At 36.0% G+C, this 18,036-nt stretch overlaps 1 protein-coding gene across 1 annotated transcript in view; it reads right to left on the reverse strand.

Moving 5' to 3' along the window:
* Positions 1 to 18,036, reverse strand: part of SPAG16 (sperm associated antigen 16) — a 1,297,727-nt gene that overhangs the window by 1,164,643 nt on the left and 115,048 nt on the right. Inside the window, exon 9 of the mRNA XM_074298771.1 lies at positions 2,861 to 2,970. Coding sequence (XP_074154872.1) covers positions 2,861 to 2,970 — 110 coding nt within the window. The remainder of the gene's footprint in view (positions 1 to 2,860; positions 2,971 to 18,036) is intronic.

Here is an 18,036-nt window from a genome sequence, read left to right on the forward strand (position 1 = left end):
TCCTGTCTTATTTACAAGTCTTCCTCTTTGATATACAAACATCTCTATATCCCAAGGAAGCAGAAAAGTCCTTTTCAAATACAAACTCTGTTTTATGATCCTCTGTGTGTGTATATATATAAAATGAACCTCCAAAATCCTATTCTTTGCAAATTGGCTTTTTATCTTGAAACCCTCTTTGCCTTCGGACCCTGCAGTGTTCCCTTTCTAATTAATAAAGATTTTGTTTTAACTCAGCATTGAGTAGCGAATTCATTTGCTAACGAAACTGGCCTTGGTACTTTGGGAAGGAAGAGGGAGAGAGGTAATCAGACAGCCAGAAGGGACTGACCCATCTTCTTAGAGCCTCATCATTTTGTCCTCATCATTATGAAGTAGATGTTATTTGTAAAAGGAATATTCCCATTTCACAAATGTTGTGAAGTGAGGAGGGCAGGGAGAAAGAAGGTTCTCAGTGAGTGACCTCAGTTTTTCAGTGAAAGAACAAACCAAGCTCTGCTTTAATAGACTTTGCTATTGGTTTGTTTTTTTCCATTGGTCACAGTAAACATTTAATAATCAGCTCTTCCATACCAATTTTAGCTAGTTTCAGGAAACTCCTGGATTAGGGAGAGAGGGAAAAGAATATTTCAGGCATGGTAAAACCTCCTGGGCAGAAACCCAGAGGCAAAATGTGAAATGTTGAATATAATAAACAACTGTTTTCAGTCTGATTTGAGTGGAAGAGATAGTGACAAAGCAAAGCAATATGAAATAATAAGCTTAGAAAGCTAGTTGGAAGCCAAAATATGGGGATTTTAAATGCCAAATTAAAGATCTTGCATTTTATTATAGAGTAAATAAAGGACACTTCAAGTTTTTTGAGTAAGTTCTGTATTCTAGAAATGTACTATCCATTTGAATGCATGGCTGATAGCTTTATGATGTTGTACAAATTTACTTTCCAAATATGATGGCAGTTTTACCTCTAGTTAGAGGAAGTGAAGGCCAGCTGAATACAAGTCTGTGGACATTGTTTTATGATCAGGAAATTACCCTCTTATGATAAGCTCCCAAAAACCCAATGATTCAGTGATTTTCCAATGAATTCATTTTGTAATTTTATCATTTTTCTCTAAGTAATTAGTAAAACCACTTTTGAAAATGCATTTCTATTTCCAGATGAGCTAATGGAAAACAGAGTGACCTCACAGGCACAGTCAATCCTGGTATCAATGATGGAGGAAAATACAAAAGAGGCCATGCCTAAGTATCTAGGAGATAACAGACAGCAACACTGATTTACAAAAAGAGAGAAATTTACAAATAGAAGAGAAGATTTGGCCCTATCAATGCCTCCGTGGAAGATGGTCATTTTATTGCACTCTCACATATCCTTCCCTACCTTGTCACTCTAAAATGACAATCAGTCAACAGAAAGTCTAGTGTAATTTCATGAGAACTCTTGAATCCTACCAGCCTCCAACTCCAAAAAGTTACCTGATTAAGGATAAGAGAAATTATTATTAAAAAAGAAGGAGCTTTTCATTCCATATAGACACAAATGTTTTAAGTGAAAATACTGATTGATGGAACATTAATGTAGAATTGTAATACTGTATGACTATATGAGTTTCAGTTGAATTGAAATTAGTCACTCAATCAACATATGTAAATGATTTAAATCAGACCCTTTCTGTTTTAAGGGAAAAAAAAATGAAGGCAGAAGGGGGCCAGTGGAACATGAAATGGGAGGAGAGTTTCTCATCAAAAAGGACAGAGATGGAGACAGACTAGAGACACCGAAGACAGTCTTTGAAAGCTTCACAATTCTGACCAGTATCAATCCTGTTTTCTTTCAAATTTGCTGAAACAAAAAGAACTTGTACATAGAATCATTATTATTCAACAGCCAATGCTTTGTTTTGTTTTTAAACATGGTGGGCTTCACATAAAGAATCTTTGTACCAAAAGTAATTGAAGTATTAAACATTTCAATTACAATATGAAAAGATAGACCCTTTGAGATTCCTTGTCTGATCTCCAACTTCCTTTGGCACTGACCTTTGATTTGCAAGATCTGTATCTGAGCCACTTTTGGGCTTGTACCCAGCCCCGACTGGATCTGAGCTGGCTTGGATTTTCTCAACCCCCAACTATCTGCTCAGGTTTCCCCAAAACAGTTTCTTCCTTATCTGAAAAGCCTGCCAAGAATCTGGCCTTCCAGGAATCAACCTGGGCTTCAGCCATATGCCCCTTCAAGCAGATAAAACAGCCGAGAAGGAATCATCCCTTAGCAGAGAGTTGAAACATACTAGCCATATGCCTAGAATCACAGACTCTCTGTCCCCGCTGCTGCTTTTGGTGTGTATCTTCCTCTATCTAATGCCTTTTACTAACCAGACTTTAACCTTGCTTTCAAACCTTGCACTTGGTTCATACCAGCCTTGTGTCCGCCTACTGGCATCCCCTTGCAGGCAGTTTGGTCTTCCTGGAGGCCAACCATCTACCCCTTTACTATCAATAAAGACTTTGTTTCCATACAGCATTGAGTAGCGAATTCATTTGCTACCGAACCTGCCCAGTGGTTACTTTGGGAAGGAGACAGATAATCAGACCCAGGAGGAAAGGAACTGAACTATCTCGGTTTAGAACCTCAGTTTACTCCTCATCATCTTTGTAAAAAGTTTGAGACTAAAATGAAATTGAATCCATAAACAAAAATCATAGATAACACTTTCCATGATTATATCTTTTCTTTTCATCTACCTTTTTAAAAGAACTTTTAAATTCAAATGATTAATTATTTTATGAATATAAACATCAGTTTATAACTTGTTCCTGGGTTAAATGTGAAGCAATGAAATAATATATTTCATACCTTTGTATTGGATTTCACTTTTACTTTAGGTCTCGCTTGTTCTCTGGCTTCACGAAGAGCTTTCTGGGTTGGGCCTTCAGGCTTATCTTCTCTCTCACATTTGTGACCTACTACAAAATAAAACAATTTCTTTTATGTATTATTACTTTTCTTCTTCTGAAATAAAGATTCTTCTAATAGAAAAATAATATCATGACAACATGACAATGAAATAAGAGTGAAAATTATTCATAGCTAACTATTTAAGAAACTACACATTAAAGGAATACAAAGGAGATAAATGATTACTAATGCCAGTCCTAGATCTGAAGATAAGAAAAATGAAGAGGCAAAAGAAAAGATAAAAGAGAATATAAAAATTTAATACAAAGGAAATAGAATATTTTACATGTAATCTAAAATGAGAACAAGGGAAGAAAAATTAATAATAATTTAAAATACCTATAATCTAATTTCCTAATTCTTTCTTAATATTATCGAGTAGCATGAACAGGAAATAAACTTCTAAAATTGTAAGAAAAAAAAGATTTCCCTTTTGTTTTTAATCTTCATTTTGCTATTTTGTACTGTTGTCTGCTTTAATTGCCAGTGAGATTACATTGCTGAAAAAAATGACCAAATGTATCATCTCTGTGTTGAGATTATGATATGAAGTACAAATAACAACAACAGCAACTGAAATACCTACAGAAGTCTAGATGTTTTTCTTTAATGGATCCCATGGCAGCAGTCTCATGTTATAAAGGTCTAAAGTCAGGCATTGCTTCAACTTGTAACTGTTGCATTCCCTCAATGCCATTTCTGGTTAAAGGAAGGATAAAGTCCCCATACAATAATGGGTCATTTAACAAGGAAGCAGATTGTGACATTCGACTTTCCTTCCTGATACTTCAGAACTAACTTTAAGTGGTCAATGTGAATGTTAAACTGTCACTTCCTACTCTTATGCTAAACTAGTGCCAGTGGACTTGGAAAAGGGGTATCTTTGGTCTTTGCTGCTGCTTGAAGTGATGATAGAATATTGTTAACTATACTTAATTTCTCAGAATCTGTTTATATAGCCTGTTAATGGTCTAGGAAAACCATTTAAATTCAATAGCATGGACCACTGTTACTATCCTCCATTTGAGAAGAGAGAAGATAGTAGTGGCCAATGAAATTAGATGCTAGTAGAGAAAGAAAAACCCAGTTCTACAAGCAAACCTATGAATCTAGTATTGAGGCCAGGTGTCAAGTTGAGTGGTTTGAATGGTCTCAATTCCTGGTGGTCAAGAGATTAGTGGCAATAAGAGAACTATGAAATGTCCCCTTTAAATCGACCTCAGGTTTAGGAGTGAAAGAATTCACTCATTCCTGAATTATTAGTTGCAAAATGAAAATTTATTATTGGATAGAAATCAGTTTGCTAAGGGACTGACTTCTATAGTGACAGAGATCTATTAAGGAAATGGAGTTTTGACACTGAGAATACTTTCTCAGTGGGCAGAAGGGTCCTGGCAGCTTAGCAAGCTACCTAGAGCCTTAATTGAGGGATGCAGTTATATTGGGTATCTTGATGGGGTCTGGGACAGCCCAAGCTGATCAGTTCTGGATTCCTTAATTGAATGAGAATTTAGAATTTCAATTGAAGTTGATTTGCCCCTGAATAGTATTGCTTCTCTGATCCTGAAAGGTTTGGGCTCTGTCTCAACTCCTTGGAGCCTGGGAGAATCTAATCAAAGGGGACACAATCTCAGAGTGATAATCTTAAAATCAAACAATCCCCCTCCCCCTTTAAAGTGACAATCAAAATTTCTTTTGGTTCCACTTTTTAGAATGCTTGCCAGAAGCTGCAGGAACCTAGTATAGAGGGATGAAATATGACAGTTGAAGTTATAGAAGAACTAAACTATTTACTATATTACTATACATGTACAAATGAAGAAACGCAATTCCAAAGAGAAAACCTTGACAAAAGTCATAAAAAAGTAAACAATCCCTAGAGTGGCACTTCAGAACACATATTCCACAACTGTTCCAGTATTGGCAAGGTAACAACAATATTTATGCTAAGAGCAACTGCTTTTGAATAATTTCTACAAGGTAGCAAGAACCAACATGTTTTCCCTTTTCATCAGATAAGCACAACTTTTGATTGTAAACAGAGTTTTGAACATGTATTATACATGTTTTGACAAAATAGTAAAGATTCTCTGACACTAAGTTTATGTTATTTTCCTATTTAAATTCTCTTAAATAGCAGCTACATGGTACAGTGAATAGAATATTTGAATTAAATTCAAGAAGACTCATCTTCCTAACTTCAAATCCAACCTCAAATACTTACCATGTGACCTTGGGAAAGTTAATTTACCTCATTTGGTTCAATTTCCATCTATAAAATGAACTGATTAAGAAAACGGCAGTCCCTCTGCCAAGAAAACCCTATATGGGATCACAAAGTCAGACACAGCTGAAATGAGTGAATAACAAATAGTATTGTAAACTTCCGTTTTCAGAAGTTAAAAAAAAAGCTGGAGGAAGAATCCCTTGAAATTGTGGCAGAAGCATTTCAAAAAAAAACAAAAAGAACTAAGTGAGGAGAAAAGTATTTGGCAGTGGGTAAGAAAATGGGAGGGAGAATAATATAAACCCAGAAAGATGGAATACAGAAAATGGAGTAGTGAACCTACTAGGTCATAACAGGGATAAGGAGTAACAATAATGAAGAAACCCCAAAACTCTGAAAAATCCTTAAAGGAGAAAACCTCCTTGGACTCTGCCTCACAGGGAGGGGACTTCACCCTGAGCACAAACAGTTTCATCTTTGTTATCTGGCTCAGTTCTGAAACCCATTGAATTCAATTCAAATTCTGATCCTGGCTGAAACCCAGCCAGGAGCCAACCTGGGACTCCACCAACAGCCCCCTTTAGCTAAATTTCTCTTTACAAAAGAGTCAAACTGGAGCCCTCTCTTTGCAGAGGTCCCAAACATGGCAGCCTTATACCTGGCATGCCCAGGATCTCTGCCCACTGGAACCCTGGTTCTGGTGCCCTTTTATCTCTAACTTTAACTTTACTAACTAGACTCTACTTCCAAACTCCATAATAAACCTCTTTTATCAATCTAGGTTTTCGGGTCTTTAAATTCCTTTAAAGATGACTCTTGTGCTACTAGACCTCATTTAACTCTGTATCCCTGCGCCGAGCAAAAGGGTTGCAGGGGAGCTCTATTTGACTCCCTGTACCCTGAACCTACCACTAGAACTCAATTAACCCTAATTTCATTTAAGTACCCCAATTCTAAACCTCATCAACAGTACCTTATAAGGAATTAAAATAAAAGCTGTATGTGATATAAAGAATAATGAATGGAAAGAAAAGAAGCTGTCTAATACCAGTAAGAACATAATAGAATTTTAGAGATAGAATTGACCTCAATTTCCATCCAATCAAATCCTACACAGAAAAAGAATCCCCATTACAATTCACCCAATACATAGTTTTCCATTCTCTGCTAAAAAGAAATGTTGATTCCTTTTTAAAGGGTACTTAAATAGCCATGAAAGACGAAACATGTAGGGGAAAAAGAACTGAATTTGGAGTGGGGGGTGGGAGAAGAAGGTTCAAACCCTGGCTCTATCACTTGTGCAACTTGGGGCAATGTACTTCTCTTTGCCTAAGTTTATCAATTAAGAAGCTTGAATTAGATGAGCTTCTAGGTCTAGAGGCATGAGTTTATTCATCTGCTCTGACATGACCAAAAGGGAAATTTCACATCTTCCTAGGGTTATGTGCTTGTGTGCCTGTGAGAGAGATAGGTGACAGGAGGCAAAGAGCAGCTTCCTATCTTCCTATGAACCTGATAATGAGTGCCCATTTATAGTTATTAACATAAAGGCAAATAATGTCACCTGAGAACCCTTAGAAAGTATCACTGATAGAAGATTTCCACTAAGAGATTAAAATTCTCATTAAGCATACAGGCTTATTTTTTCCATCTCTGCTACTGATTGGTAGCATGTGCATCAAAAGATCTACCTAAGAAGCACAGAGACACTTTAAAAGTTGTGATTTAAAAATTTTGATTTCTGGGCCATAGCTTAAAATAGTGAGAAGTACCAAGATTATCTAATTTGCTTTCAGGAATTAATTTTGGAGGACTTCTCACCCTGTGAAATTATTCCCATACATAGCTACCCATTTTTTCTGTTCTGTGGTACTATATGGTATAAGAAATTAAATAAGCACCTCAGCATTAGCACAAATTTCTCATATGGAGGCAGAATCTATCACATATGTGTGTTTGTACCTTAAATACCTGAGAGAACAATATCTTCTAACTTTTTCTAAAAAAATCAACTGAGCCGAAAGGCCTGGAGAGACTTGCATGAATTGATGCTGAGTGAGATAAGCAGGACCAGGAGATCATTATATACTTCAACAACAATACTATAGGATAATCTATTCTGATGGATGTGGCCATCTTCAACAATGAGATGAACCAAATCAGTTCCAATAGAGCAGTAATGAACTGAACCAGTTACACCCAGCAAAAGAACTCTGGGAGATGACTATGACAATGAACAACTACATAGAATTTCCAATCCCTCTAATTTTATCCACCTGCATTTTGGATTTCCTTCACAAGCTAATTGTACACTATTTCAAAGCCCAATTCTTTTTGTACAGCAAAACAACTGTTTGGACATGTATACATATATTGTATTTAATTTATACTTTAACATATTTAACTTGTATTGGTCAACCTGCCATCTGGGGGGGGGGGAGGAGGGGAAAAATTAGAACAAAAGGTTTGGCAATTGTCAATGTTGTAAAATTACCCATGCATATATTTGGTTAAAAAAAAAAAAAAACCATCAACTGAGTTCTTCCATAGAAGTCACTGTAGACTCGGTCTATTGTGGAATCTACTTCCTGGCTACAAGAAGGTCAGCTTCCTGTCCTAGAAACTCTTAGGGACTGTATTTGGAGGGTCTCTTGTCTATGAATTGACTCCTACATATGTGTCTCAATAGTATATTCAATCTCTATACATTTTGCTTTCTTTTCAAGTTTTGCTCTTAATGTTATTTTTTGCTTCTCTTCCTCCGGCTTAACCTTTGCATTTCTTTGTGTTTCCAGTCATTCTTTTTGTTTAGTTTAGGTTTTCCACCTAAATTTTTATAAACTTTCAATTATTTTTGCTATATATAGTTCTTATGCAAATTCTTCTTCCACAATTTTCTTAAATTATTTGGGAAAATCTAAGTATGTCTCCATGGTCTTTGATAAATTTTTAGTATTCTCATCTCAAAAAATGTTGATCCTTTTTTCCTTTGTCTTAAAGCATTTATTCATAGTTGTCTAGACTCAATTAGACTTCTGGAGGCCTTCTGTAAGATCTTCCCAGATGATTTGTCTAATTGTATTCCAGATCTTAAACTAAATTTTATTTCTCCAGAGATCACTGGTAATTTCAGTCTTTGCTCCCCTATTATGGACTCATTTAATGATTCCTTACTCTTTTCTGCCAATTGCCCTACAGAATGGAAATCAACTCTTTCTCAGCCTCTCCCATATTAGGGATCTCATTGGCCTTAGTCTTGGGTCCCAACTCACTTTTAGAAGTATTGTTTGTAGCTAGATGCCAGTATCTTCAAAACTAGTGGAGGCTCATACATACTTTTTCTGCCCTTCTTCCTGCTGATCCTCAGTTTGTGGATAAGCAATGTTGCAAAACAGTTCAGAATGCTGACACTCAGCCATCCTAACCACAGCAAGAGAATTACCTTGTGTTTTTTTTTTTTTCTCCATATCACTAGGAGGAAGAAGTAGTCTTAAATTCCATTACAATCCAATGGATCACTTTGTTCAACCCAGCCAAAATACCATGGCTAGTATGGGAGGAGATGCTGAGCGATTATATTAGGAATTTGGAATTAGCTTTTTCTTTTATTGATCTAGTTACCTTATTTGGTCTTTTTGGTGTGTTAGACCACAGACAAAGTGGAAATAGCTTTATCTCATCAATAATTTCTATTTTGGAGAGGTTTGAGAGGTTGTGAGGATTAGAGAAAGTGTCTAGTCTTCCATTTTGTTTGTTGTGTGACCTGGCTCTATCTACTTTCTATGTGTCTTGTATCTATGTATGTACATGTATCCTTCATTAGAATAAATGTATTTTGAGACTATGGACTGTTTTTACTTTTTCTTTACATACCCAGCCACTAACACAATGCTTGGTACATAATATGTTTTTGATAAACATTTAACTTACAGTTTGGGGAGGCAACCTGATGCAATAGTGAGAGTTCTAAGTAGAAAAGAGACTGTATGACAATGGAAGAGTTCCCACCTTTTTGGAATCAAGGGTTTGTGATTAACTAAATGGTGTTCTCTCTTCATGGCTCACCAAAATCCTCTTGACAGGTGAATGGAAGAGTACTTTGTCTCCAATACACGTGTGTGTGTGTGTGTGTGTGTGTGTGTGTGTGTGTGTGTGTGTGTGTAATACAGTGCAAATTCATCACTTCCTCTGAAGATACTCACAGCATTCAATAGACATTATGACGATCCAAAATTTTTCTTCAAATCAACACTTGTTCTTTCATTCAATCACTGACTGTTTTTCACCAAATGCCTCGTTGTGCCTGATCTGTAATAGAGCCTTTTTTTGAGCTCATATTGTTCTGATCTGCCACAATTAAACATACTGTACCTTGACCCCAACATCATGTCATTTTGATCCTCTTTGATTAAGGACAAACAACAACCCCTGCCCTCCTGGATTATTATTACCAAAATTATAGGTACTCTGCCTAAATCACTCATTCCATTTTTCTCAAAATTACAAAAAGCTATTGTATCAACTCAGCCCTATAACTCAGGGAAGATGCAAGTTTCAAAAGACTAGAACATTTCTCTGTGTACAAACAGTTTGTGGCTAATAGGAAGCTTTCAGATATTTGTTGTACAACACCACCTTTGCTCATCTGGGTCAGAACACTCACAAACAACAACAGTTTGATAAAAATGAAGAAGCTGCTAAATGAAAAATGAGAACCGCAGAGAGTTTACCAACAGAATAGTTCATCTGAATCTTAGAATGTTTAGCTCTATCAAAAATAAAAGTGAATATGAAGCTTAGATGCAGGATTCTAGGATCAATAAAAAAAAAAAAGCTAATTCCCAATTCTTAATGTAATCATTCAGCATCTCTTCCATACTAGTCATGGTATTTTGGCTGGACTATACAAACTGACCCATTGGCCTGCATGGTTTTACACTGATAATAATAATCCAAAGTTATTTGTGATGCCCTGAAGCTTATTTATAATAACTACTCTGTGCTGATGGAGCCACATTGATCAGTGATAAGGACATGATCCTGGAGAGAGAGGCTGAACACTTCTATAGTGTTGTCAGCAAATCATTACCAAGCACTCTTGCAGCTACTAACTACATATCTCAAGTTTAAGTCAGTCCATTTCTAGCCAAACTTCCACCTGAAGAAAAGGTTTTGAATGCCATTTGGCTTCATTTATGTGGCAAAGCACCTGTTCCTGATTCTATTCCAGCTACTCATACAAAAATTGGCGGAATATTAGGTTACACAAAGAAGATGAGTTCAAAGATGCGTCCATTATCCAATCTCCATAAAAGAAAAGCAAATAGGTTTTCCTCTATCACAGAGAGCTCTTTCTCTTAGCCACTGTTGGGAAGATTCTTGCTTGACTTCCTTAATAGGCTGATCCTCCACTTGGAAGATCATCATCTATCTGAGTGCCAGTATAGTTTCAGAAAGGTCAACATGATGTTTAATGCCCAGCAACTCCAGGAAAAATGCCAGGAGCAGAAAGCTGTTCATCAATTTGACAAAGGCCTTTGATACTGTCAGTCATGAGGTTTTGTGGAAGATCATGGAAAAAATTGGTTACACAGAGAAGTTTATCAGTACTATATGTGACTTTCACATCAGCATGCTTACAATGGGTTCCAGATAATAAGCTAACACTTTCACACTTTCCTAGTCTAAACTGGAGTGAAGCAGAGCTGTGTGCTTGCTCCCAAGCTTTTTATTATAATGTTCTCAGCAATGTTGTTAGATGTCTTCACTGAAGGCAAAAATAGCATCAAGGTCAGCTATTGCACTAATGTTAAATAATTTAATTTTATTAGGCTATAAACCATGACTAAGGTAGAGAAAGAGTTCATGTGAGGCTGAGATGCAACAGAATGTGTTTCAATGCTCTGCATCTTGTGCTAATTTTGTCGATTAACACCAATAAAAGTGGTTCTCTACCAGCAAGCACTGTACCATCCATATGTGGCACCAATGATTGCAACAAGCAAATGGAGAAATTTACCTTGACAGTATATTTTCCAAAGATGTACACATAGGTGACAAGGTTGATGCATGATTGCCAGAATGAGAACAATGTTTGCAAAGCTCCAGATAAAAGTATAGAAAAGAAAATATATTAATACTGCCTATCAAACTGAAGAGTTACAGAGCCTTTGTGCTAACCTCATTGTTACATGCCTGTGAAAACTGAGATGCGAAACATTTGAGACATAACACTAACAATTATAGCTAACATTTAGGAAGCACTGGGCTAAGTACTTAGCACATATTTTTCATTTAATGATTACAACAAACACTGTTAATATCCTTCAGAGTTATATAAATCTGTATTCCCTCTATTGATCACCAAGCCACCCATATGCAGTTAAGTGTATAAATGTGAATGGGAAGAGGTGGGTGTGTATTTTAAAACTTAGTTAAGTGTATATATATGTGTATAAGCACAATTACACAGATGTGCATAAATTGATGTTATTTGTGATCACATTGATCATCATCATCATCACCATTATTGATTAGAGAGATCTGACAACAACAGAGTTTCCTATAGACAGTGGTACATGAGTGGAACCATGACAAAAGGTAAGGCTTCTGAATGGTGGAAGTAAGGAAAGGGATCCTTCCCAGCTGGGATATGTAAAAGTACAGAACCAACAGGTAGAGAGTCAAGTTCAGGAAACTCCATAGGAAACAGTGGAGTTTGGCCACTATATAAAGTAATATGAAATGAGCCTTGAAAGAAAGGCTAGAGCCACAATATTAAGGGCTTCATATATTAAAGCTTGTAGTTTTTCATTAGGGGCACAAGGGACCTCTAAAGGTTTTTGAGAAGAATGACATGATCCAACTTGTGCTTTAGGAAGACTATTTTAGCAAAATTATAAAGTACAGATTGAAGAAGGGAACACAAATATGGGAGTATAAATAGGCAATTATTTTAAAAGTCCAGGCAAAAGCTAATAAGTATGTGAACTAAGATGGTGACCATCTACCCAATTGGAGAGAAAGGGATGAATGTAAAATATATTATAGAGAAAGAACCAGATTGTTCCTGAAACAATCCTTCAATAATTCAGAAAACATGAGTGGAGCCAAGACAATGGCAAGTAGAAAGGATAATGCCTGAGCTTGTCCTAGATTCCCTCAGAATCAATGCTAGATCAAACCTCTGAATGGACTTTGGAGTGACAGAACCCACAAACATTAAGAATTTAATAGTTTTATAACTTAAAGGTATCTTAAAAGGACTTCAGGAAAAGTCTGTCTCGTTGGAGCAGGGGGAAACATGGCCCAGTGCAGGCACATCATGGAGAGGCACGATGCAGGGAGGCTTCCTGGTGTGGGGACACTTGGCCAGGGGAATCTAGCTGGAGGCTCTTAGCCAAAATACAGCAACACTGCCTACTGTCCTGGTTCAGAAGCCATTGGTTCAGCAAACCAGCTGTGAGATCTCCAATGCAACTGCAGAAGGCAAATTGTAAGCCCCCAAACCTCAGCAAAACAGGTGATATTTAGGCCTACCCAGTATAGTGGGAAGGCTTGTAGCACCACCAACTCCAGCCCAGCACAGTTTGCCCCTCTACTGAAAAGCCTGGGACAATTTCCCCTGTGCACTAGCAGCAGAGCTCAAGTTTTTAAAATGACCAAAAAAGCAAAAAGAGCTCTGACTATAGAAAGCTACTATGGAGACAGGGCAGATCAGAACAAAAACCCAGAAGAGGACAGGAAAGGCAAAAAACCTTAAGGTGAAGCCTGAAAAAAAAAAAAAAAAAAAAAGAGCCATGCAGAAGAATTATGAAAGATTGGTGGGGGAGCCACAGGTTGGAAAAGGAAGCACAGAAATTGACTAAAGGGAAAAAAAAAAAAAAACTCCTTAAAAATAAATTTGGCAAAATAAAAAAAAAAAAATGCCAAAGAAAAAGCTTCTAAAAAATAAATTTAACAAAATAGAAAAAGAAGAGTAGTAACTACTTTAAAAATAGAATTGGGAAATGAAAAAAACAAATCCAATGAACAAAACAATTCCTTTAAAACTACAATTGGTCAAATGCAAAAGGAGGTAAAGCCATCTTTCAATAAATAATCAAAGGAAACTGTCCTGATATCCCAAAATCAGAGGTTAAAATAGTCTTTGAAAGAATCCACCAATTGCCTCTGAAAGAGACTCCAAAATGAAAATTCCAAGGAATATTATAACTAAATTCTTCAATTATCAGATCAGGGGGAAAAAACCCAGTAATCAGTCAGAAAGAAACAAATCAAATACCAAAGAGCCATAATCAAGATTACCCAAGATCTAGCAGCTTCCACTTTAAAAAATAGAAGGGTTTAGAATATGATATTCTGGAAGGCAAAGGAGTTTGAATTGCAATCAAGAATCAACTACCCAGAAAAACTAGGTATTATAATCCAAAATAAAAGATGAACATTCAATGAAATAGGGATTTTCAATCTTTTTTTAATGAAAAGACCAGAGATGAGTAAAAAATTTGAGCTTCAAATACAAGACTCAAGAGAAGCACACAAAGGTAAAAAAGGAAGAAAAAATATATGTCTTTTAAAAGTTAAAATGTTTACATCCCTACCAAGGAAAATGATATGTTTAACTTTTGAGAATTGTATCTTTGTTAGGGGTATATTTAGAGGGTTTAGGTATAAATTAACTTTAATGTGATGATATAAAAAAGAAATTAGGGATGACAAAGGGATTGTACTGGGAGAAGAGGAAAGGGGAAGTAAAATGGGGTAAGTTATATCCACATGAAGAGGAAGAAAAGAGGGAAAACAGGGGGAATGAGCATTGTTTGAATCATAATCTCATCAGATTTGGCTCAAAAAGAGAAAAACATATATATTTAGTTTGCTATAGAAATTTGTAAGGAAGTAGAAGGAGAAAGGGAAAAGGAAAGGGAGAGGCTAATAGAAGGGAGGGCAAAAATAGAAAGGTGAAGGGATAAAAAGGGAGGCTGAAAAAAAGAAGGGCAGATTGAGGGAGGTGGTGATCAGAAGCAAAACACTGGTGAGGAAGGAAAGGGGGAAAGGAGAGAGAAAAAGTACAACTTGGGAAAAATAGGATGGCAGGAAATACAGAGTCAGTAATCTTAACTGTGAAGGGGATTAACTCTCTCATAAAAAGGATGCAGATAAAAGGGCACATCAAAAGCCAGAGTCCTACAATAGGTTGTTTACAAGAAACATTTGAAGCAGAGAGATACATAGAGCACAGGTAAAAAGCTAGAACAAAATCCCTCTAATTTTGTTCGCCTGCATTTTGGATTTCCTTCACAGGCTAATTGTACACTATTTCAAAGTCCGATTCTTTTTGTACAGAAAAACAACTGTTTGGTCATATATACATATATTATTGTATTTAATTTATACTCCAACATATTTAACATGTATTGGTCAACCTGCCATCTGGGGGGGGGGGGGAAGAGGGGAAAAATTAGAACAAAAGGTTTGGCAATTGCAATGTTGTAAAATTACCCATACATATATCTGGTAAATAAAAACTATTAAAAAAATTTAAAATAAAATTAAAAAAAAGCTAGAACAAAATCTATTATGCTTCAGCTAAAGTAAAAAAAAAAAAAGGGGGGGTAACAATCCTAATTTTAGATAAAGCAAAACCAAAAACAGATGAGGAAGGAAACTATATCTTATTAAATGATACCACATATAATTAAAAAATCAGTATTAAATATATATGGACTAAGTAGTATAGCATCCAAATTCTTAGAGGGGAAGTTATGTGAGTTGCAAGAAGAAATAGATGGAAAAACTGTACTAGTAGGGGACCTCAACTTCCCTCTGTCAGAACTAGATAAATCTAACCACAAAATAAACAAAGAAAGAGCTTAAGGTACATAGAATTTTAGAAAAGTTAGGTAAAATACACATTTGAAGAAAACTGAATGGGAATAGAAAGAAATATATTGTTTTCTCAGTGGTACATGGCAACTACATAAAAACTGATCATGTATTAAGGCATAAAAATCTCACAATCAAATGCAGAAAGACAGAAATAGCAAACGCACCCTTTTAAGATCACAATACAATAAAAATTATGTGTAATAAAGGGCAATGGAAAAAATAGACAAAATATGAATTGGGAACTAAATAATTTAATACTAAAGAATAAATGAGTTGGAGGAAGATTCTGGGAAGGAAGCATAGTAGATAAATACATTTCAAGTTCTCCAAGTTTTCCACAAAAACCACCACCACCACCAACAAAACAGAACAAATTTGTACCTCAGGGTGGACATAGAATGGTGAAATATCTTTTTTTTTTTTTTTTTTTATATATATATATATATATATATATATATATTTTATAATATTATCCCTTGTATTCATTTTTCCAAATTACCCCCCCTCCCTCTATTCCCTCCCCCCGACGACAGGCAATACCATACATTTTACATGTGTTACAATATAGTCTAGGTACAATACATGTGTGCGAATATCATTTTCTTGTTGCACAATAAACATTAGAATCCGAAGGTACATGCAACCTGGGCAGACAGATATTAGTGCTAACAATTTTCATTCCCCTCCCAGTGTTTCTTCTCTGGGTGTAGCTACCTCTGTCCATCATTGATCAGCTGGAAGTGAGTTGGATCTTCTTTATGTTGAAGATTTCCACTTCCATCAGAATACATCCTCATACAGTATTGTTGTTGAAGTGTACAGTGATCTTCTGGTTCTGCTCATTTCACTCAGCATCAGTTGATTTAAGTCTCTCCAGGCCTCTCTATATTCCTCCTGCTGGTCATTTCTTACAGAGCAATAATATTCCATAACCTTCATATACCACAATTTACCCAACCATTCTCCAACTGATGGACATCCATTCATCTTCCAGTTTCTAGCTACAACAAAAAGAGCTGCCACAAACATTTTGGCACATATATGTCTCTTTCCGCTCTTTAGTATTTCTTTGGGATATAATCCCAGTAGTAGCGCTGCTGGGTCAAAGGGTATGCACAGTTTGATAACTTTTTGGGCATAATTCCAGATTGCTCTCCAGAATGGCTGGATTCTTTCACAACTCCACCAGCAATGTATTAGTGTCCCAATTTCCCCACATCCCCTCCAACATTTGTCATTATTTGTTCCTGTCATCTTAGCCAATCTGACAGGTGTGTAGTGGTATCTCAGAGTGGTCTTAATTTGCATTTCTCTGATCAGTAGTGATTTGGAACACTCTTTCATGTGAGTGGATATAGTTTCAATTTCTTCCTCTGAGAATTGTCTGTTCATATCCTTTGACCATTTATCAATTGGAGAATGGTTCGGTTTCTTATAAATTATGGTCAGTTCTCTATATATTTTGGAAATGAGACCTTTGTCAGAACCTTTGTTTTTAAAAATATTTTCCCAATTTGTTACTTCCCTTCTAATCTTGTTTGCATTAGTATTATTTGTACAGAAACTTTTTAGTTTGATGTAATCAAAATCTTCTATTTTGTGATCAATAATGATCTCTAGTTCTCCTCTGGTCATAAATTCCTTCCTCCTCCACAAGTCTGAGAGGTAGATTATCCTCTGTTCCTCTAATCTATTTATTATCTCCCTCTTTATGCCTAAATCATGGACCCATTTTGATCTTATCTTGGTATATGGTGTTAAGTGTGGATCCATATCTAATTTCTGCCATACTAATTTCCAGTTTTCCCAACAGTTTTTTCCGAATAATGAATTTTTATCCCTAATGTTGGAATCTTTGGGTTTGTCAAAGATTAGATTGCTATAGATGTACCCTTTTTTGTCCTTTGTATCTAATCTGTTCCACTGATCTACCGGTCTATTTCGTAGCCAATACCAAATGGTTTTGGTGACTGCTGCTATATAATATAGCTTTAGATCCTATATAATATAGCTTTAGATCTAGAATGGTGAAATATCAAGAAGATTTGGGATAGAACAGAGATCCTCCTAGTACAACCCAAGAAGATCCAAAGAAAGACTCCAGGCCCAGGATTAACTTATGTGAAAAGCAAACACCTTTGGGCTAGTTCTATAAAAACACCAAGTGGGAGGCCCTGGGGTGAGCTGGGTGTGACTGGAGCTTCAGCAGGAAACACAGAAACTTTAACTTTCCAGAGGACATAAGGAGTGGAGGAAAGGGGGGAAGGGAAATGGGGCTTCTGAGTCCAGGAAGAGTAAGACAATTTCCACTGATCAGGAATGCCAGGCCCAGCTTGCTGCTGAGATGGCCCTGAGTGGGAAGAAACCAGCACAACAGGAGTGAAAAAGCAGGGACACTGCTGGCTGTGGGTAAGTTTGAGGCACCACTCCCCCACCCATGAGTAGAGGGGCTTACAACTAATACCTCTCATTTTTTAAAAAAAAGTTCATACAAGAGATTAACAATAATGAGACACTTTATAAGATGCAATTAAAGCAGTTCTTAAGGGAAATTGTATATCTCTAAAATGCTTACATGAATAAAATAGTGGAAAAGGAGATTAAATTGGACTTGCAACTAAAAAAAGCTAGAAAAAGAACAAAAATTTTAAAACCCAATTAAATATTAAATTAAAAATTCTGAAACTTAAAGAGATTAATAAAATTGAAAGTAAGAAAACTATTGAACTAATAAACAAAACTAAGAGTTGGTTTTACAAAAAAAGCCAACAAATAGATAAATCTTTGATTTGATTAGAAAACGAAAATAAGAAAACCACATAACAGTATCAAAAATGAAAAGGACAAATTTACTAACAATTAAGATAAAACTAAAGCAATAATTAGGAGCTATTTTTACCCAAGTGTATGCTAATAAATCTGATCTTCTAAGTGAAATCTAAGTGGATGAATACTT

This window comes from Sminthopsis crassicaudata, chromosome 3 (genome assembly GCF_048593235.1).
Source record: "Sminthopsis crassicaudata isolate SCR6 chromosome 3, ASM4859323v1, whole genome shotgun sequence".
NCBI classification, from domain to species: domain Eukaryota; kingdom Metazoa; phylum Chordata; class Mammalia; order Dasyuromorphia; family Dasyuridae; genus Sminthopsis; species Sminthopsis crassicaudata.